The 22,627-nt window shown below is 34.1% G+C and overlaps 1 protein-coding gene across 1 annotated transcript in view; it reads right to left on the minus strand.

Annotated features, from left to right (window-relative positions):
* Positions 1-16,068, minus strand: part of LOC143404350 (rho GTPase-activating protein 29-like) — a 42,398-nt gene extending 26,330 nt beyond the window's left edge. The window contains exons 1-10 of the mRNA XM_076862542.1: positions 15,981-16,068; positions 10,844-10,940; positions 10,432-10,504; positions 7,365-7,413; positions 6,846-6,983; positions 5,619-5,683; positions 4,434-4,544; positions 4,221-4,301; positions 3,846-4,034; positions 2,823-2,960 (exon numbers count right to left, since the gene is read on the minus strand). Coding sequence (XP_076718657.1) covers positions 2,823-2,960; positions 3,846-4,034; positions 4,221-4,301; positions 4,434-4,544; positions 5,619-5,683; positions 6,846-6,983; positions 7,365-7,413; positions 10,432-10,504; positions 10,844-10,940; positions 15,981-16,053 — 1,014 coding nt within the window. The 5' untranslated portion in view covers positions 16,054-16,068. The remainder of the gene's footprint in view (positions 1-2,822; positions 2,961-3,845; positions 4,035-4,220; positions 4,302-4,433; positions 4,545-5,618; positions 5,684-6,845; positions 6,984-7,364; positions 7,414-10,431; positions 10,505-10,843; positions 10,941-15,980) is intronic.
* Between the last annotated feature and the right edge of the window lie 6,559 nt (positions 16,069-22,627).

Below are 22,627 nucleotides of genomic sequence, written 5' to 3' on the forward strand. Positions count from 1 at the left end.
AAGGTGTCCCAAATCTATAACCCCAGTCGATTCCCAAACTCTTACCTCAAGCCAACGATTTCCTCTGACCCTCTATCAACCCAAGGTCAGGTACCAAGCAACTAGAGATCATCCCTATGTCCCAACGCCCACTGGAATTATTCAAACTAGCCAATTCTAAACTGTTACTTTGCTCATTTTGCCTCTCCTGAGGAAACCCCAATAAAGACGCTAACTCAACTTTCCTTTCACTCCTGCATCTGTCTGCCAAATTTGCTATGATAAGTCCCCTTCTCTTCAGAAAATGTAAGCAATAAATTCTTCTAGGAATGGCATTGACCTCTCTTGTGTTTGGTACAATATCACTTCCCGTAAGTTGAAATTCCACAGGTATAATTTTAATATAACATCTATATGCTAAAAATCCAACCTCAATCTATACCTCTTATGAAAATCAATAGGAAATCGGTAGAGAAAAGGGACCAGGAGAAGGGAAGAGACAAGAGAAAAGGCAATTGGTAGGGAATGATATTGCCAATTTATTTTGTTATATTGTATGCATGTTTGAGTATGAAACCACAAATCCCACCATATGTACAGTTATAAAAAATGGAAAATAGTAACTCAAATGGATCATATATCTAAATGTAAAATTATACAATTTTGTCAGGCACCATGGTGCATGTCTCTAATCCCCTCAACTCAGGAGGCTCATACAGGAGGATCCTTGCAAGTTCATGTGTAGCCTTGGTAACTTAGTGAGATACTGTTTAAAAATAAAAGGACTGGAGGATGTAGCTCAGTGATAAAGAGCCCCTGGGTTTAATCCATAATTCAAAAATAAATAAATAAATAAATAAATAAATAAGACAAATAAATAAAAGTTTTAGGAAAAAACTTTGGGTTACATGAAGTATCTTTATTCTTAGATATAACATCAAAAACATGACCCAGAAAAGAAGAAATAAGCTAGACTTCAACCAAATTAAAATCTTTTGCTCCATGAAAGACTTTGCTAAAATTGTAAAAAGAAGCTGTGAATGGGAGAAGCTCAACAACAGAAAGCAAACAACTCAATAAAAAATTAAATTAGATAGTAACATTTTTAAAAATATCATTAGTCATTCTGGAAACACAAATCGAAGCCACAATTAGATAATACTACCATCTGTTAGAATAGCTAAGATGTAAAAACAAGAAATGACAAATGTCAAGGACACAGAATAACTGGAATTCTCATGCACCACTGATTACAACCACTCTGGAAAATAGTTTGGCAGTTTCTTATTGAGTTAAACATGTATTTAGCAATATTAACCAGTAAAACCCACTCCTAGGTTACTTAAAATAATAAAAACATATTCAACAAAAGCCTGTAAATAAATATTCATATTGCTCTATGAATAATTGCCCAAACTAGAAACAACACAAATGTCCAACTTTTTTTTGTAAATGGATAAACACTGTGGTGTAGTCATATAATAGACTATTGTTCAACAATACAAAGAAATGGACTGTTGATACATGCATAACACTGAGGAATTTCAAAGGCATTAGGCTGTGTAAAAGAAGCCTGTTTCCAAAGGTTACCTACTGTATGATTACATTTATATGACTTCTGGAAAAGACTGAAGTAATGAGATGAGAACACAATAGAACTTGCCAGGGGGTTAGGGCAAGATGGAGAGTTTGACTATAAAGGTGTAGCATGAAAGAACTTTTTTTGTGGCACTGGGGATTGAACCCAGCAGGGTCTTGCACGTGCTAGGCAGGTATTCTGCCACTGAGCTACATACTTCCTGAGCCCATTTTTGTTTTAAACATTTTTCAGATGTTGATGGGCCTGTATTTTATTCACTTATTTATATGTGGTACCAAGAATTGAACCTAGTGCCTCACACATGCTAGGCAAGTGCACTACCACTGATCCACAACCTCAGCCCCTGAGCCCATTCATTTTGAAATACATTCTCACTAAGTGCCCAGGATGGCCTCGGGCTTGGAGATCCTCCAGCCTCCGCCTTCTGAGTAGCTGGAATGGCAGGTGTGTGCCACCACACCTGCCGCAACAGTATATACGTGTGTGTGTGTGTGTGTGTGTGTGTGTGTGCGCGCGCATGTGTGTGTGTGTGTGTGTGTGTGTGTGTGTTTTAAACTGGGGATTGAAGCCAGGAGTGTTTTTATCACTAAATTACATCCCCAGGCTGGCCTTGAACTTGCTATCCTTCTGCTCCAGTGTCCTTGGAATTACAGACACACACTACAGTGCCCAGCAAAAAGAATATCACTGAAGTGATGAAATTGTTCCAAATCTTGACTATGGTGATAGTTACACAAATTTATATGTGTGTTAAAACTTACAAACTACACCAAGAAGGTTTTGGATATGTAAATATTTTATAAAAAACATTTTAAAGAGGTAATGAAAACAAATGCAGGCTGAATGCTAGGTCTTCAAATATATCACTGGGTTTAATTTTAATATTTATTTTACTCAAATTTTGAAGAATAGATCTCTCTTCTGTCACTCAGCTGACAGAAGTTACAGGGTCAAATCAAATTTATCAATCAAGGCAAAAAGTGGCTTAGAGGCAATTTCAAATTTTCACAGTTCAGTTGAAACTAAGAGAATCATGAACCTAGGGGATGTAGAGAGGAAACAGATCAAAATAAATCAAACTGTGTCACTCATGAAAACGGAAAGCCAATCTTTAAACATGCTCTATTGCTCTCAGAATTTAAATCTCATAAGAATCAACTTCTCAAGCATCCCTCTCCCTTCTACAGATAAGAAGGCTTTTTTCTCCTCTCTAGTCTTCAAAAATACTGAAGAAATCACTCACAGCTTTAAGGGTAAGATCACACTGGAAAACAAGTGTCCTGAGTTGTGTTAGAATTTCTCTTTTGGTGTTTTCTAGATCATTTCGTCTTTCTTCAACATTAGTTACACAAACTTTGTAGAGTTCATTTGCTTCTTCTACCTTCAGGAATATCATAGAAAAAAAATAACACTGATCATCAGAATTTATATTTTAGAATACATACTTATTTTAGAAAAGTTGAGTTTATATAACTAAAAAGTCTTTCATCATGAAAATTTGAAATAGTCTATCTATATTTTAAATGGAAAACTTCTAAATATAACAAATAGTAAACATTCTGGTAAGTGACTCAACTACTCAAACACAAATTACAATTAGTATATTGTATGTCTATAAAGTAAACATTCTATTTAAAATACCATTTTCTATATTTATTTACTGTTTATCTCACAGAATTTGTTTACCAAAACTATATTTCATAAATAATTCAAAATTTTAGTTTCTACTTGCTAGTATAATAATTCCAGGTGCTGGAATTAGCACACATACAATATACACACTTGCTTAAAAGGTGAACTTTCTGAAAAATCAAGTAAAAAAATATTAAACTGCTGCTTTAAAAGATACTTCTTTCACAAACAAAACTCCAAATTCTTAAGTCTCTTAGCATAGTCATTCTCAAAGTGTGGATCTCCAACAGCATCACCAGGGAACTTGTTAGAAATATGTTGTTTGGGGCTGGGTTTGTAGCTCTGTGGTAGAGTTCTTGCCTATCATGTGTGAGGCACTGGGTTTGATTCTCAGCACCACAAATAAACAAATAAAAGTATATTGACAACTAAAAAAATATTTTAAAAAACGAAAGAAAAAAGAAATATGTTCTTTGGGTCTCACCCTTTATCCACTCAATCCCTAACTCTGAGGTGGGCCCAGCAGGTTGTTTGAATAAGCCTCTTCCATAATCCCAACACATATTACAAGTTTAAGAAGAAACCCTTTGCAGATTATTTCTAATTCAACTTCCAAATAACAAGAAAATATTACTTTTTGAAGTGCTTCCTCTTCCAGCTTTCGCTTTTTTTCTAGTTGCTTGTTTGGATTTTTTGCTAATCCACCACATGAGCACTGATGCTCCTCCTCTGCACGAAATATGGAAGATTTTGCTTTTTCGTATTCATCTTGATGTTGCATGCATAACAACATTGCCTTTTTGAGAGCAGTTTCTGTTTTGAGCTATACAGAAAATAGTATATTAAATATCAAATGTGAAAGAAACCCTACTATAAAAATTTCTTTAGCATATTCAGGAAGATAGTTAAGCAGTATTTTAGAAAACTAGAGTAAGGTAAAGGGTTATATAATATAGACGATTTTTAAATGTTCACAAACAGGTACATGAAACTCCAGTATAATACTAACCACTTTATTTTGTTCCTGTTTCCAAAGTTCCTTCATGTCTTTCCTTTGTTTTTCCATTTTTTTTATCCTCCCCAGTAGAGGCTGTTGAGGATATTTACAAACAAGAAAAAAAGTTGTTTTATGCTGTTGTAAAAATAGAATTGTGCATTATATAAATAAATGTTATTAATTAAATTAATTTTATTTTTAATTATTTAATTAATTTAATTTTACCTGTACAAATTTGTTGGCTTGGAGAGCTGCATTTGTTTGTTGCAAAAGGTGACTATTATTTATGTCATTGAGGAGAGCACTGGTAAATAAAGACTGTAGTGGCATAAACTCCTAGAATTTAAAATTAAGAAGTAAATTTTACAATAGAAATAGCACTAGAATTCCAGATGCACCCACTATTCTTCAAAAAGAGAAACTTAAGTTTAGATTGTTTTCTCCTAGAAAAATGACTATTCATGAACACAATTATGGGAAGAATACTAAAGAAAGTTAGTTAATTATAATTATAAAGTAGGAAATTGGCAGCCATTATAATAATAAATATGTGTATAAGATTGTGAATTTCCTACTGTTTTTCATAATTAATGGCTGCTGGGAGCCATCAGCCAAGTAGGTATGACAAATTCCTTGCCAGCTTACTCCCATGCTGTCTAGTGGAAGGACTTCTGAAAGGTGACCTTGCTCAAGGACCAGGGCAGGATCCGTGTTTAGGGTGTTCCCCCTTTAGAATAGGGCAGTTTAGCATAATAGGAGAGTAGGGTGTTTCCCCTTTAGAATAGGGCGGTTTAGTAATAGGAGATTAGGGTGTTCCTCTTTTGGAATAGGGCGTATCCTGCTGCTGAGTTCCTCTTGAGTGCTTAGGGTCAGACAGTATATTTTGGGAGACAGAAGCCCATGCGGAGTGGATTTAGGCAGGAGTGGATTTGGGCGGATTGGATTTGGGCAGAGAACCTGGATTCCCCCAGAACGTGTTTGTAGACGGCCGGTGTGAGTTCGGGAATAAAGAATTGCTGTTTGAATCTACAAGCTGTGTGGAGACTCGTGATTTGTGCCCAGCCGAGAGACTGCGGCAAATGGCCATATAAATTTAAAAGAATTTTGTCAATAAAAAGACTAGCAATTAGGGCTGGGGTTGTGGCTCAGTGGCATAGTGCTTGTCTGGCACGTGAAAGGCACTGGGTTCAATTCTCAGTACCACATATCAATAAATAAAATAAAGGTCCACTGACAACTAAAAAAAAATTTAAAAATAAATGAATAAAGTTCACTATTAAAAAAAAAGACTAGCAATTGAGTTCTTTCCTCTAGTACTTGAAATTTTCTGATTTTACAAGGCACTATATTTAGGAGCTCACCTGACTAGTTCTCTTATAATAGAACCCTAGAAATTCACAGAACACTTACCTCTAGGGCAATGTTAGTTCTAGTTGCTTCTGCCAACTTTACAAGATTTCTGGTGGATTCCATTTCTGAAAAGATTAAAGTAGGTATCAGAAGGCAAAAATTAATAAATCCCCCACCCCCATACTCCATTTGTAATTCTCCAATTGAAAGTGAATACAAGCTGGGAATGATGGCATATGCCTGTAATCCCTGAGGCAGGAGGAGAATTGTCAAGTTCAAAGCCAACCTCAGCAATTAGGACCTTGCTTAATTAACTTAGCAAGATCCTTTCTCAAATTAAAAAATAAAAAGGGGCTGGGAATATGCCTCAGTGGTTGAGTGCCTCTGGGTTCAATCCCTGGTGCCACCCCTCACCCCCCGAAAAAAGGAAAAGAAAAAAGTGATCACATATACTAGTGTGAATCTTGATGAAAACACAGTAATTCTTAATTTTAAGTGCTTGTCAGAATCAACTGGGAAACTTTTTCAAAATACACTTGACTGGACTTTACCTCTCTGAGAAATGAAACCTAGGCCTTTTTAAGGCTATTCAAGTGATTTTAATTAGCATTCCCTATTAAAAACAAACAACACAGTGGAAAGAGCCCAGGCTTTGATAGATTCTATTTTATTCCAGTTATGCTCTATGACCTTAAGTAAATCTGCTGTATGACCTTAAGAAAAATCACTTGTTTGTCTTATCTGTAAATGGGGCTAAGAATTCTTGTCTTGCCTACTTCCCAGGGTTTTGTAGGACTAAATGAGAAAATGCATATGAAAACCTTTTTTCAACTGTAAAACTATAGGTTAATATTAGCTGTTAAGATGTTTCTTCGAGCTGGGACTGTAGCTCAGTGGTGGTAGCATATACTGTGCTTGCCTAGCCTGCATGATGTGCTGGGTTAATCCCCAGCATGGGCTGGGGTTGGATTGTTTCTTCTAAGCTTTCACTGCCTTCTGCTGAAACATCTATTGTTGCGGTTATCTCCTTTAACCATACTATCTGATTGTATTTCTTTTCACCCATTACAATATGACTTCTAGGTCTAATGGTTGACCCACGTAAATGTTCAACAAGTACATTTGTGTAAGAAATTCTATTTCGAGAAGAGAAAATGAATAATGACTTTATTTATTACAATAAAATAACTAATCTGTAATCATAATACTTAGTCTATAGAAAATGAATCATAAACAATTTAGTTCTTATACTCCAAAGTTAATCAGATGTTCCAAAAGACAACTCACCCAGGTTAAGCTTTTTTTCAACCCATGACACTATGTTCTTTGCATATTTTGACCAAGTTTTAGCATATGACAAGGCCAATTCAATAGAATCAGTGTTTTTTAATAGCACATTGACTAATTCTACAGGAGAAAAATTTCCTGAAAAGAAAAAAAATCAGCGTAAGTATTTATTAAATATGGTCTGTAGTAATTCTAAACAAAGCAGCATTCAGACAAAGGGCACAATTTAAACATAAAATGGTTTCAAGTTACAATATATTTTTGTCTTAATATGTATTTCTATTATTCAAGTTACAAGTCTTATATTCTTGATCAGTCTATATCATCAAATTATTTACCTACTCAATTGGGATTTTCCTTTCAAGTTTTATACACAACACTTTATATATCATTTTGTACTAAAAATGAATACATTAGGTACACTAGGTTACTAATCAAGAAGAGATTAAGTAATCCAGAACACTTAGTTAAAGAAACTGCAAAATGTTTGACAAAACTTATAAGTACATTGAATATTACCTTTTCCATTGGATGACTCCACTGAGTCCACAGAAATGTTTTCTAAAGACTTTACAACATGGAAGAAAACAAATTTACGATTAGTGCAGAAGACAACAAATCTCTGCTTCAGAAATTTTTCACTCCAATTTGTTACTTTGGCATAATTACTGCTAAAGAATTTCAAGTATTTAAAACCTTTCAAAGGGCCTGAGAAGTCTGTTTAAATACCAGAACACTTTCTAAGAATTACTTTTACCACAGTAGTTTTTAAGATCCAAGGATGAACAATCACATTAATAACAGCATTAGTTAATATGCATGAATCTATGCAAAAATTTAAATTCTGCATATCCCCCAAATATTAGGAAGTCAAAGAAGTGATCTAAATAGATTGCTATCTAAATAGAAGATACAGATCTGCCTTGTCCAGCCATCTTTTACCATTTTATTATATGATAAGCATATCCTTGAAAGTTTATTGGACAGCTGAGCATAGAACTTTCTGTAAAGATGCAAAAGTTTTGTATATGTAATATCCTATATGGTAGTTATTAACTACATTGTAGCTACTTACCTGAACGTTTTAAAAGTATCTAACATGACTAAGAAGCAAATTTTTACTTTTATTCAATTATTAATTAAATTTAAAGAACTAGATGTGACTAATGGCTACCATATTAATATTAGCAGGGCTAGAAAACTGCATCTATCAAAATTGTTAAATTTTTTTAATATTTATTTTCTGGTTGTAGTTGGACACAATACCTTTAGTTATTTACTTATTTTTATGTGGTGCTGAGGATCGAACCCAGGGCCTCATACATGCTAGGTGAGCACTCTACCACTGAGCCACAACTCCAGCTCCCAAATCATTAAATCTTCAACAAATTTGATCTACTTGGTTGGGTAATATAAGGTACGTAGGGATTCAATGCAAAAGGGATCAAAAAGACCTGGGTTCTCAAGTCTAGCTCCATTATTCGCTCTATGACATGGGATTACACATTTAAACTCACCTAACTTTAGTTTGCCCTTCTATAAAAAAGGGATAAGAGCACTATATTCATAAGGCTGTTTTAAGAATTAAGATGATGTAATGTTATTAGCACAGCAGAGGGTACATAGTAAGCACTATTAAAATGAATTGCGGCTATTATTATTATTTTTTTTTTTAAAGAAAGAGTGAGAGAGAGTGAGAAAGAGGGAGAGAGAGAGAGAATTTCAATATTTATTTTTTTAGTATTTGGCAGACACAACATCTTTGTCTATATGTGGTGCTGAGGATCGAACCCGGCATGCCAGGCGAGTGCGCTACCGCTTGAGCCACATCCCCAGCCCGCGGCTATTATTTTTAAAGTATATTTTTCAAAAACCTTCATCAAACAATGTAATTTTATTATTAGGATTATATCATCATGAGCTTTTTAATCTTAATCTCTAGGGAAAATTAAAACTTCCAAAAAGGAAAGACAAGGCACAAAATTTTTAAAAAAGGGGAAAAGTATTTTCCTAATAAAGGAATTGTATGTGTCCACATTAGAGAAGCAGGAATAGGAAATATGATTCATACCTAAAATTTAAGTTGTTCAGAGCTTTGCTACATACATAAAATGTTTTATTTTCTGAAGAATCAGTAACAATTTTAAAAGGTAAAATTGAGGAAGAAACATGTATAACAGTAAAATACTTGACAATTTTAAGATTCTTCCTTATTTTCCATTTATCAATGGATGATTTTAGAAACATTCCTAGTCATGTTTGCAATACGTGTACCAAATGCCTTAAGCATTTATGTTCATATTTTGTATCATTTTAAGAAAGATCTTAAGGTTTTCTTTTGGGGGGCTGGGGATACCAGAGATTGAACCTGGGGTACTTAAGCACTGACACATATCCCTAGCACTTTTTATTTTTGATTTGATTTTTTGGTACTGAGTGTTGAACTCAGGGGCACTTAACAACTGAGGCACATCCCTAGCCATTTTCTGTATTTTATTTAGAGACAGGGTCTCACTGAGTTGCTTGGGACCTTGCTAAATTGCTGAGGCTGGCTTTGAACTCCCAGTCCTCCTGCCTCAGCCTCACAAACCACTGGGGTTATAGGCATGCACCACCTTGCCTTATTGTTTATTTTATTTTGAGACAGGGTCTTGCTAAGGCTGAGGCTGGCTTTGAACTTGCACTCCTCCTACTTCAGCCTCCTGAACTGCTAGGATTATAGGCATGCACCACCATACCAGCTTAAGTTTTTATATTATTTTGATATAATACAAGTCCCTGGTACATTTATTGAAATCCTTTTTGGATCTGATCAATCCTCTTTTTTTGTTGTAGTACCAGGGCTTAAACCCTGGGGTGCTTAACCACTGAGCCACAGCTCCAGCCATTTTTCAAAAAATTTTGAGACAGACTCTCACTAAGTTGCTTAGGGCCTTGTTAATGGATCAGATCATTCTTAACAGGAATTATCAACACATGTCCCTGAGGGAGTATGTTTAAATATCTTTCATTAAGTAAAAAAATAATCAGTCAACTGAAAATATTCCATATTATAGATCTTTAAGAAAACATTCTCCATACATTCCTCATGTTTTAATATTCCAAAGAAATTAATTTTTTTCCAATTAGAAATCATAACCCCAATCCTATGACAAAAGTATAGAGATGCTAGTTGGGAGAATTAAGACCTACAGAGATAACAAGTGTCCTGGCCAAAAAAAAAAAAAAAGTATGATATGTGAGCTTACCACCTCCCTCACTTTTTCCCCCCAAGTTTCATCAGTCTCAAGATCTGTGTCAAAATCAGTAGGGAAAAAAGGTTAAAAAAATCCTTTCTAAAATTTTAGGCTTTATACCATACGTTATAAATTATCAGGCATGCTCTCTTAATGGTTCAGTCCACTTAAAAAGTATTACCAAATTATTGCTCTAGAAACTGATCATATTCTCACATTTTAAATGAATTGGTCTGGTTTTCTTACCACAATACGGTAATTTATAAACTTAACAATGAAGGAGTAATTCTGAGATTAGGAAATACTTGGTTAAAAACATTAAAGGATTTACTCTGACACAAACAGCCTACCTTATTTTCCTGAGAAACAGGCAGTTGTAACAATGCGTCATTGCCCACATCTTCCATAAGGAAGTTTGTAAAGCTATTCAGAGAGGTTAAGGAAAAGAAAAGAATATCATTATGCTTCTTTGTTATAGGCTTTACAATCATGTCATCGAGGACAATCTGTTTTAAGTAAGAACTTGATAAAAAACTCCTAGAAAATCTATTCACATGAATCAGTCACTTGCAAATGAATGTTGCTTCTAAATAGCTATAAAGACACCTCCAAATACATTAAATAGAGCAACACAGGATGTGTCTTTTTCAGAGTTGTGATAATATGTCACTACAGTTAATACTTCAGTTTCTATGGATTGTACATGCAATATACTGGAACAGACTTAGGCCGAGTACCTTTAAATGACAGTCCTCTACTTACATATTCCTAAAGGTAAATGCCAATGTTTCAGTTGAAGAATACACTTCTCGGAACAGATCGTTTTTGTTGTCTTCATTAACTTCTGTGAAATTCACAGCTACAAGGAATGGTTGCTTACAATAAATGAGGGAGAAAATATTTGGAACTAGATTCACACAAAATCATTTAATCCTTTAAAAACTGACCATTATTTAATTAAAAGATCCAGAAACTGAAAGGGCTAATATACAAAATCAATCAGATGTCCAGGTATTCACTCAGGAAATCATAAAAAAATCAGTTTGCATGAAAGTAGTTGGTATTCTAAACTCCCTAACTCTATGCTTTAAATATTTTTGACACATATAAAAAATGACTTAATGTGAAATCAATCTGTCTTAAAGTCAGAGTCGTTACACCAGACCTCTTCATGAAGAGTGTTCTGTATTGGGCTGAGGTTGTGGCTCAGTGGTAGAACACTTGCCTAGCATGTGTGAGGCACTGGGTTTGATCCTCAGCACCACATAAAAAAATAAAATAAAGGTACTGTGTCCACCTACAACTAAAAATATATTAAAAAAGAGTTTTTTGTGTTATTTTTCTCTTGCTTACTACTTTCTGGGGTTAAAGACACTGTGGCTCAATGAAATCAATAGGAAGCACATATTTACTATGAGCCACCAATAACTGAAATTTTATATACATTTAAATCTATAGAAAACCTATAACACAACATATCACATTTTTTAAAAATTCAGTGCTTCAGAGAATTTAAATTCCTATTTTTCATAGTTTTATTGCTCATAATAGGCTCTGGGTCACTGAGATCTATGTTAATTGACACAGAGCTGTCATTTATTTATTTATTATTGATTAAAAAAATAATAAATGACTGTGGAATGCATTACAATTCTTATTACACATATATAGCACAATTTTTCATATCCCCAATTCATGTCTTCATACATGTGTTTTAGATAATGATGTCTATTACATTCCACCATCCTTGCTAATCCCCTGGCCCCTTTCTTTCCGTCCCACCCCTCTGCCCTCTCTAGAATTCATCTATTCCTCCCATGCTACCCCACTCCCTACCCCACTATGAGTTGGCCTCCTTATATCAGAGAAAACACTCAGCATTTGTTTTTTTGGGATTGGCTAACTTCACTTAGCATTATCTTCTCCAATGCCATCCATTTACCTGCAAATGCCATGATTTTGTTCTCTTTTATTGCTGAGTAACATTCCATTGTGTATATATGCCACTTTTTTTTTAATCCATTCATCCACTGAAGGGCATCTAGGTTGGCTCCACAGTTTAGCTTTTGTGAACTGTGCTGCTATAAACATTGATGTGGCTACGTCCTTGTAGTATGCTGTTTTTAAGTCTTTTGGGTGTCTTTTGTTTATAAAGAGACATTTTGCCCTTTGTTAATGCAAATTATGAAACAACAAAATGAGTTTTAACTTCTGTATGCACTCTTGATAAAAGCGCTCAAATACAATTTACTAAGACAAACTCTGAAGGTGGAATTGGCTTTTCTCTTTTTAAGTTAATAAACCATGCTACTCAGGCTGGTACTAAGGAGGAAATGGTTCTATGTATCCTATCCTCTCTAGTATCCATACCAGTAAGGTGCAGGTAGACAAATCATGTGGTGAAGAAGCCATCCTCTGTTTTACCAATCATTTTAAATCTTGGATGGAGAGTTTTAAAAACAAAGTCAGCTCCATCACCAAAGATTTGAAGTCTCTAAACAAAATATATAAAAGGTCTGGGGATCTGGCTCAATGGTTAAGCACCCCTGGATCCTTGGTACAAAAAAAAAAATTTCTGGAGTAAGGCACAGATATTTTTTCAAAAGCTCTCAGGTGATTCTAAATAGGCAAATAGAGTTGGAAAGCAAGGACTCTAATAAATTGGGATGAATTAACCTCAAGCCTATAAACTCCATGAAATTACAATTAGATTTTACATGTATAAACCTTTGTAGATTAGTGGGGGGTGAGGGGGGGTCCACACATTTCATTATATTCTTCTAAATATCCATAATACAAACAAAAAGGAAAACTTCAAAAACAGTGCAAGCAATTTAAAAAATATTCTAAAAACTTCTGTTTGGGCCAAGAAACTGGTTATAACTAAGCCCGAAACAACTGGAAAAAAACCTGTATAAAATTTAAGAAACAACATTTTTCAAGACACTGGATTATCTGGCAATAAAGAACAGTAGTCCCCTGACAGACAAGAAACACCATGGTAAGCTTATAACTGCCCCACTTTATTGCCTAATATTATACAATGTAGATTCTCAAGCAAAGGAAATTACAGGGGGTGGGGCGGGGGGGACACAGATGGACATGATTTTATAATTATGAAGGAGTCAGGTCATCAAGAGGACCTAACAATTCTATACACTTATGTATCCAATAAACAGAACTTCAAAATGCATGAAGCAAAAACTGATAGAGCTGCAACAAGAAATAGACAAACTCACAGTGATAGCAGAGATTTCAATAGCCCTCCCTGCAACTGACAGAACACACAGATGGAAAATGAGTAAGGGTAGGAAGATCTGAATGATACTAATAACCACCTTGACAAGACAGACAATTATAGAGCACTCCAACTACTGACAGCAAACACATGTTCTTTTCAAACGAATATTTACCAACACAGGCCATATTATGGCCATAAAACATGTCTCACACTGAGTTTGAAAGTATTCATATCAGACAAAACACATTCTGTGACTACCTGGAATTAAATCAGGAATAAATAATAGAAGACCTCTGTGAAATTCCCAAATATCAGAAAATTAAATATCAAACTTCTGAAAAACCCATGTGTCAAAGAAGAAGAGAAATTAGAAAGTATTTTAGAACTAAATGAAAACAAAAACAAAACATCAAAATTTGTGAAAGAGGAGGTGGAGAATTATAAGGGGAATAAACATTACTATGACTATGATGATGTTTTCACAGAAATGTGCATTTGTCAGAATTTAATGAGACCCACATGTAGAGGGTTGTATATGTGTAATATATCTCTGGAAAGATACAAAAAAAGCAGTAGTAGTTATTACTTATCTAGGGAAAGATATGGGTAGGCAAAGAGGCTGAAGTAAAAAAAAAAAAAAGTTCACTGGTGAATACCCTCTCCCACAATTTGTATTTGCTTGTGTAAATAAACTGCATATTGAAAGAATCAAGTTTGAAGAATAGAAAGAAAACATGAAACTTCTATAGTCTTGGAGGTATAATTATAATATAATGATTGCCTTTATAAATGAAGGGCAAAATACAGAACATGAAAAACCTAAATAAAACCTCCTTTTTATTTATATTACAATTAACAATATTACAATTAACAATCCCATGTAATGACAGTCATCGTGGGAAATAATATTCAAAAGATTACTTGACCTCATAATAGCGAACAAGGGCACTATTAAAATTGACCTAAATAAATGAAAATACTAATACAGCATAAATTCCTGAGTTCTGAAAATGTCTTATCTGCAAATTTGAAAAATGCATCTGATGGGTAAGAACTCCAAATAAGTCAATTGCTTAGGTCACTGCTGTTTTTTAAAATGTAATCAGGGGGTTAAGACTAAATGATCTAAATGATCTTCAAACTTTTACAGCTTTTTTTTTATCCTATAGGAGTTTTCCTTAATATTTCTCTCTAAAATAAGCATAACAAAAATATATATTTACAGGTTTTTGCAAAGACTGAAATATGCAAAGCACTTAGATTGCTTGGCACAGGATAGACATTAAAAAAATGGTTTTCACCTATACCTTGCTTTTCTGGGTTTTCAAAACTAAATTATCATTAAATCAAAGCATTAAATAAGCTCTTATCTCCATTTTGCAGATCACTGAATATTTTTCATTTACAATATCAATATATTTTTAGGGTGCTTCAAGATTAGGAGTAGGGACAGGGAGGAAGATCTTATTTAAAAACACATAAGCTTACCCCAACGAACAGTTTTTTAAAGTTTTCTAGTCTCACAATTCTTGCTGAAAGTAAATTTCACAAGTAATCTTCCCCTTTTAAGTTTCACCCAACGCAAAAGTAAAACAGTTAACAATCCCATGTAACAACAGTCATCACACCAACCACAAGGCACCCCTTCCCCAGGACATCCCGATTGCACACAGTAGCCACTGAAAACAATTGAACTAGGTCGCTATTTCCAAGCATGGAAATTTTACTATCTATAGACACAAATTTTCCTGAGTTAAATGGTACTTGTAAACAATCCATTTAAAACAAATTTGATTATTAGGCATATTTTTAAAAGCCACAAGAGAAGCTACCCACTTTTCCCACTTAAAATTATCTACCACCCATACATCAATTCCTAAGTCCACACCTTCAACTCCAAACTTCTCCATAACCCCTAATATGTTCAATTTGTCTTGTTTTTGTTAATTGACATCCATCTCCTCTAGACAACAATCAACAACCTACCACTACCACATCCCAGTGTCTGCCTTAAATCAGACCTTCAATCCTTATCTTGCCCATTACTTCTAACAATCTCCTAACTGACCTAAATACTTCCTTCACTCTCAATTCTTATATGTTGCAGCCCAGAATAACTTTACAATTTTGAGTGGTAAGTCATTTAACTGGAAAGTCTCAATTCTTGACTGTGTTAGCACACATATGCTATGAGTATACACATACACACACACACACAAGATAAACTTATTAATTATATAATTTTCATTTTCAAATCTTATAAGCCTTGTTCTCCACTTGGTTCCTTTTACAAACTGGAATTGCTACAACTGAACATTTTTAAACACCACTTGTTCTAACATAACAAAGATACTTGTACACTAATTAACTACCTCAAAATATCATGAACTCATTCATAAAGTTCAAATTTTAAATATCAGTTGTATAGTTCAAGTTAGTAGTTTTACAGTGTTCATTGACAAGTAAAGTTTTCACTTTTAAGAGAAGGAAAGCTGTAGGTGTGACTTACTGGAGGTATTTAAATATCCAAGTATACATAACTCTATTGCTAAACCTCATACAAATGCCATCAGAGAAAATGGTTATACATTATGAAACAAAATGTCTCACTGGAGCCTTTTTGCCCACAGCTACCCACTTTTAATATATCATCCTTACCTTTCACTTTTCTAGTAAGCATTTCTGCAGCATTTTGAAGATCGACAGAATTGAGGTTCTGATGCTTACTCATTACAGACTTTTAAACATGGAGAAGCTCATCCAGACGTATAAGAATAAATTGTTTAAAACAGTCTTAAAAAAGGAAAAAAAAAATTGTTTCCAAAGAAAAGTCCTGAAAATCTAAGCTACAAAATATCACATGAAATACATTTCAAGTGAAAGGCATTAGAAAGCATCCCACAATTGTTGCCTACTACACATTCACTTCTAATTCTACTCTTGCAGTTATGTTGCCTTCAGAAAATTCTTGGTCATTTTAATTCATTAAGGATTTCAAAGACTTTCACAATTTTATTGTCAATTTAGCACTACCCTTTTCAGTTTTCTCAGTCTACATATACTCTCCAGATTTTCCTTCAAACAACCATATAAGGTATTTCCTGTCTTACAGTTTTTACTATCATATATTTAATATATGTGGTAACTACATTAAGAGTCCTAAAAAGTTTGATGTTTACATAACTAATGTTTAAAAATACATGTTCAATTTCTACATTAGAGTTAATTCTTTCCATTAAGGAATTATCAGTTATTGGGAACAGTAACTCTGAGGCTATATGTAAGGACCATCATTTGACCTGCATATTTAAAAAATTCAATATAAATTACATATGATCTAATGCATTGATATTTTAATGAAATTCTGGGCTATTTAGAAAAATTTAATTAGTTGGTAATGGTGAAAAATTGGGTGAACCATTTTAAATTTTCCAGATTTCTGCCTACTCTAAAAAAAACAAGATTATATTATACCAGGCCTGCTATCTTCCTCAGCAGCTGGAGCGAAGCAGTGCTACCCTCTTAGATGTGCACATTTCCCAGGACCCACTAGTCTAATCCTAGCCTCCTGTGCTCATTTATACCCCCTTGCCAGAGGGATGCAGATAAGAGTTTTATAATCCCCCAAAATTAAGTGACCATATAATTTTCCCAAACCAAAATACTTTAGTGAGTAAAAGGAGGATGCTCTTCATAATCATGCTAGCATAACAGGCATATTCTGGATTATCATCCCAGGCAAAACAGTATGTATTATCAACCTACCTTTAGGACTCTGAAGTAATCAATCTTCAGAAGTTTGAAAAGATAATCATCTTAAACATAGTATTATGCTATAAATCTCCTTTCCTTGACTTTACATAGCAACAGCATTTAATAATGGTTAATATTTACCAAATGCTCAGTATGGGTAGACACTCTTAAAAATGCTTAAAAGATATATTTTCCCATTTAATGTTCATGATTTTATTAGCTGTAAACCCCCAAATTCTCCACTGTACAGATGAGAGAAATGAAGCTCATCTACATTTACCAAGTTATTAAACTGGGGAGCCAGAATTTATAAAGTTAGCACACATAATTCCAGAATCCATGCTCTTAATGTTATAATGCCTCCCTACTGAAATAGTTCAGCTTCAAAACCAAAAAAAATTAAATGTGGTGTTATAATTAAATGTATATTCTTGTTTTCAGAAATGTTGGAAGATAATCATTAAACAAATTATTCCATTTGTTAACAGTACTATCAAGAGTGAAATAAATGTGTAGAACAAGAGGAGCAATGGGTGGAGGTGCCAGGAAGACAAGATAAAGACCTGGGTATATCAGGGCAAAGAGTATTCAGAGAGAAGCAACAGAGTGGTCCATAGAGTGCTAGAAGCAAGAGAGAAAACAGTGCCTTCCAGGAAAAAATCTGATTCATTCATCTATCAAATTTTATTGACAGGGAAAATAAAAAAAAACAGGAGATCAAATACTAGCCTAATTAACTCTGGAACTAAGTATATTAAATGAGTAAGACTAATGGCAAAGGAAATACTGTGCTACAACTGAAAAAGTTTTTTCAATGGGAATTTGGATTTACAACTGACACCATTATAGATGTACACTGGACATAAACATGTGAATAAATGGATAACATGGTAGAAGCCAGACATCTCACTGTTATAGAGTGGAATTTAGAAATAAAGAGGGAGAGGAGAATATAATAATCCAGGTAGTGATGAATTAAAGTTGGAAGAACTGATGTTTGGCTTGCTATAAATGGTTACATATAGAAATATTTATGGATATGTGTTTATGAACATGTGGATCAGCACAGACATGTATTTCTTTGCTGTCAGCTAAGAGGGTCTAAACAAATGACACCCCAGTAGCAATAAGCATACCTAGCACACAGATATTGGTTCCTGAACCATTTGCCAATAAAAGACATCAGAACTCCTTTGAGAAATGACTAATTCTAGGACAGGGGCAGAAAACATACAAGCTGAATCAAAAGCATCATGTAGTTCCAGAAGGTAAGGAAGAGGGAGGGAAGGAGGAGGAGAGGGCAGGGAAAAGTATTATGGAACAAAATCTATCAAATTATGCTATGTCCATGTATGAAAATACCACAGTGATCCTGATTTTATACACACACACACACATATAATTAAAATGTACTAATTGAAATAATAAAAAGATTAGTAGAGTCAGCAGATCAGGGGGAGAAGGGGAAGGAAAAGGAGGATACTGAAAAGGTTCCCTGTGTCCAAAGCTGGAACAATTGGAGCAATAAACAGTATCGATGTTGTACCTAAAGTATAAAATAAATATCCATATGTTCATATTGGTATAAATGACTGAATAAATTAATAAATGGAGAAAAAACAAACCTCTTTTGTAAAAGAATACTAACTACTTTATGTACATAACTTTGCCCTCATAGAGGTATGATAGTGATTTCTTCCAAAAAGTAACATATGTATAGGAGGATAAAAGCAGTAATTTTACTCTGTAGAAGTTGACAAACACCACATACGACAGTTGATCAAGGTCAACAACAACAATGTTAAGTCATGTTGGTAGCAAGTACCCTTGAGATAATGTGATGAAAAAAAATAAAACACTTTAAATCTGTAATCTCTCCCCCAATGTTTCACAACCTCAGTCTAATCATGAGAACATCAGAAAATTCTAACCAAAGGCATGCTACACAATATCTAGGCAGTACTCCTTGAAACTTTTCTCACCAAAAATGAGAAACTTAAGAGACAGGGAGAACTTAAGGAGACATGACCATTAAATGTACTATAACAGGATCCTGGAAGACAAAAGGACATTTTTTATTGGTGGGGGGGGAAGGACATTTGGGGAAATCTAGAAAATTTGAATAAAATATTAACTTTGTTCAATAAAAAGGTAGCATTATTGTTGGTTACTGTCAAAATTGGTTCATTAATTCTTATGAAGATAAGGCAAACTGGGCATAAGATTATATGGGAATTCCATATACTGTTCTCAATTTTTCTGTGTATCTAAAACTGTTCTAAAAAACAAAGTCTGTTTTAAAAATAAAATACAAGCCAGTCAAACATTTTAGGAATTTTATGTACAGTTGGCATTACCCCACAAACCTAATTTAAAAAAAATCATTTATAATTTTTAATCCTCAGGAGAAATATGAATATCCAGCTTAATGAGCTATATTAATTAAATAAACAACTGTTTGGTAATTATGGGGGTTAAGTTTACTTAGTTAAGCCAATATGGCAGAGTGGTTAAAAAGGATAGCCTTTGGAACCAAACTCCCTGACTTCAAATTCTACCTCCATGGCTGAGAAACTTGGGCAAGTTACTTAATCTCTCTGCGCCTACTTTCCTCACCTATAAAGAGAAGACAAAGAGGGTCATTTCAAAGAGTTGTTAGATTAAATGAATTAAAATATATAAAGCACTTACAGCAATTTCTGGAACATGGTAAGCCCTCTATCAACATTTGCAGTTCCTATTATCTTAATCAACAGAAGATATAGGTTATAAAGGTTGGCTTTGAAACAGAATCCAGTAGCACTGAAATAAAACAAACTTCTTGGAAAATAGTACAACTTGATAGTTTTAAGGAAAAACTGTAAAATCATAGTTTTGTACAACCTAGTCCCTTCTTTATATTATAAAACTAGTCTATGCTAATATTTCTGGCTACTTACCAAAACCAAGGTTGAGTGATGATCATCACAGAGAATTGTACTGGATTCTTTTTGAAACCTAATCTATGGTAGTGCAATAGTATAGATGCTAAATATTCCCCAAAGGCCCACACTGTTCTCAGCATGGCACTACTGGAAGGTGGTGGAATCTTTAGAAGGAAAGCCCTGCGTCACAGGGGGTGGATACATCCTTAAGACTGTGGAATCACAGTCCATCCCCTTTCTCCTCTCCTCTTTTGTTCTGTAGCTCGACTTGTTCTACCATGTACTCCCACAACCATGTGCTGCCTCTCCACAGGCCCCAAACCATGGGGGTGTTAAATGATAATGGACTGTGAACAAAAATAAACTTTTCTTTATAAATTATCTTCTGTACTTTGTTATAATGACCCAAAGCTGATTAATAGTCTTCAAAGAGAAAACAGTTAGTCATTTCTAATATTCCCAATAAAATCAACAGATATTAATATACATGAGAAATACTCAAGAATATGATTTTTTTTTTTAAATTTTGAAATCTCAGGACAAAAGAGCTTGATTTTTAAATGACTGTCAACCACCACCACTAATATTAAAAATTAGAATAGGATATTAAGGAAGAATTACAAAATACTAATTACCTAAATGTCTAAATAAACCAGGGTCATAAATTCTGACCTTCTCAGAGTCAAGAAAATCAAATATATAGACACCAATGTATTTTAAAATTATTAAATACCCTTAAATTGTCTCAGTTTTAATCTCTAATATAGCAGGTAATATGTTATAGATACAAAATACAAAAAAGAAAATTCTTTGGGATCCTCAGTAATTTTTTTAATAGTTGTCATGAGAATGCCTGCTAAAAGTTGTCTTAAAAATTACTGCAAAACACTTCAATAACTGTCCACAAAAAATACCAAATTCCCTTTTTCCTACAAGAAGTGTTTATAAAAAGATATTGAAGTTGTTCCAAAACAACTTACTAATAAACTAATAATAAGGGATTGTAAGGGGTGGTCAGAAGCTCCAAAATTTACTAATAAACAGTAACTAAGTTATTTAGAAACCTGTTTCTGAAAGGCTAACAAATTGCATTATAAAATAAAAAATCCCAAATTCCTATGATTAAACATATTTCTGAAACCTATATAAATCAATGGTAATGAATATATCAGTTAAATTAAATGTTAATCACAGATTCATAAACTTTCCTATATATTTGGGCAGAAGGGTCAACTACTAGGGTGTCAGTATACAGTATACCCTGGTAATACTTCACCTGGGACTTCATAAATTAGCAAGCCCTTAACCATTTGTACCATAAAAAGTTAAAAAGCAAAAGGTTCTGTTTTTACCAAATGTTCTTTTCCCCTTAGAATAAAGCTACCTCAAATTATCTTTAAAGAAGCAAGAAACCTCTAACTAAAAATATCTTTAAAAAAAAAAAAAAAGTTTAAACAGCTCGTTCATCAACACTAAATATCTCCTGCCCTGTCACCACAAAACAAAATAGTCACACAATGAGTAAAGCAAGAGCAGTGACTGTTCTTTCCCAATACTGAATAAAGTGGCTGCTTAGTGTTAGAAGACAAAAGATTTTAAGAAATCTTGATTCCAATCCTTGAACTACCACTGCCTTGAAATGATCATATATAAAACTCTTGGCTTCTCTGATCTCAGATTCATAAACAGTAAGAGATAATTAATAAGAATATCTGTTTTACCTTATAACATTGTTGTGAATATGAAATAAATTAATAGAAATGAAATTGCTTATATTCTTAATATATAAATAATGATTATTACTAGTAAATCTGAAAGCCATTCAAACTAAGTATCCTTGAAAACAGATGTGCCTCAGGTACACTCAGTAACAAACATATCTATAGGTAAACCTCAATGTTTTAGTTAATGAAAAAGAGACATTAAAGTTCCAATTTAATTTTATATGTGAAATCTTAATAAATTACTTGGAAATAAAATTGTCATTAAGCATATATTTTATAAAAATACTTCTATGCCTGTCAGTTTTTAAAGTCATAGTTGCCACATTGCAAGTGTAATAAAGTTTAATTAATACTACAAAGGTATAAGGACGGCCTTAGGCCTGAGCCTAAGAAATTTCATTTTAAAACTCCAGTTTGAAACCTTCAGTCTCACCAGGCACACCTATGGAGCCCTCCAGTATGACCCCTCAGGTACAAACAAGTCACTTCTCCCCACCCTGACAAACTCTGAGTAAAGTCTCTGGCATGCTGCCCTCGCTCTGATAAGAGTGAGAAGCAACAAAATCAGTGTGGGGACCACCAGACTAGATGCTTTAACCCCAGGGTAAATGATGGCACTGAGAGACCCAGTGGCAGCTGATAGGGATTGTAAGGGATGGTCAGAAGCTCCAAAATTTAGTATAAACTTTGCCCCCTCAGTGCCAGCCGACACTGATGCCCTAATGCTGGAGAGTCTGATGAGAACCTGGACTGACATCCCAACTCTTCTCATCTGCCTGATCCTCTGCTTTCAAATTCTACAGCAGCCTCTGGACTCTGGTGAGAAAAGGACTTTTCCTATGACCGCCTCCTCAGCCAGCTTCAGCTCCACCACAGGAGAAGCCTGCCTTGATTCCTGATCTGG

Source organism: Callospermophilus lateralis, chromosome 7 (genome assembly GCF_048772815.1).
Source record: "Callospermophilus lateralis isolate mCalLat2 chromosome 7, mCalLat2.hap1, whole genome shotgun sequence".
Taxonomy (NCBI): domain Eukaryota; kingdom Metazoa; phylum Chordata; class Mammalia; order Rodentia; family Sciuridae; genus Callospermophilus; species Callospermophilus lateralis.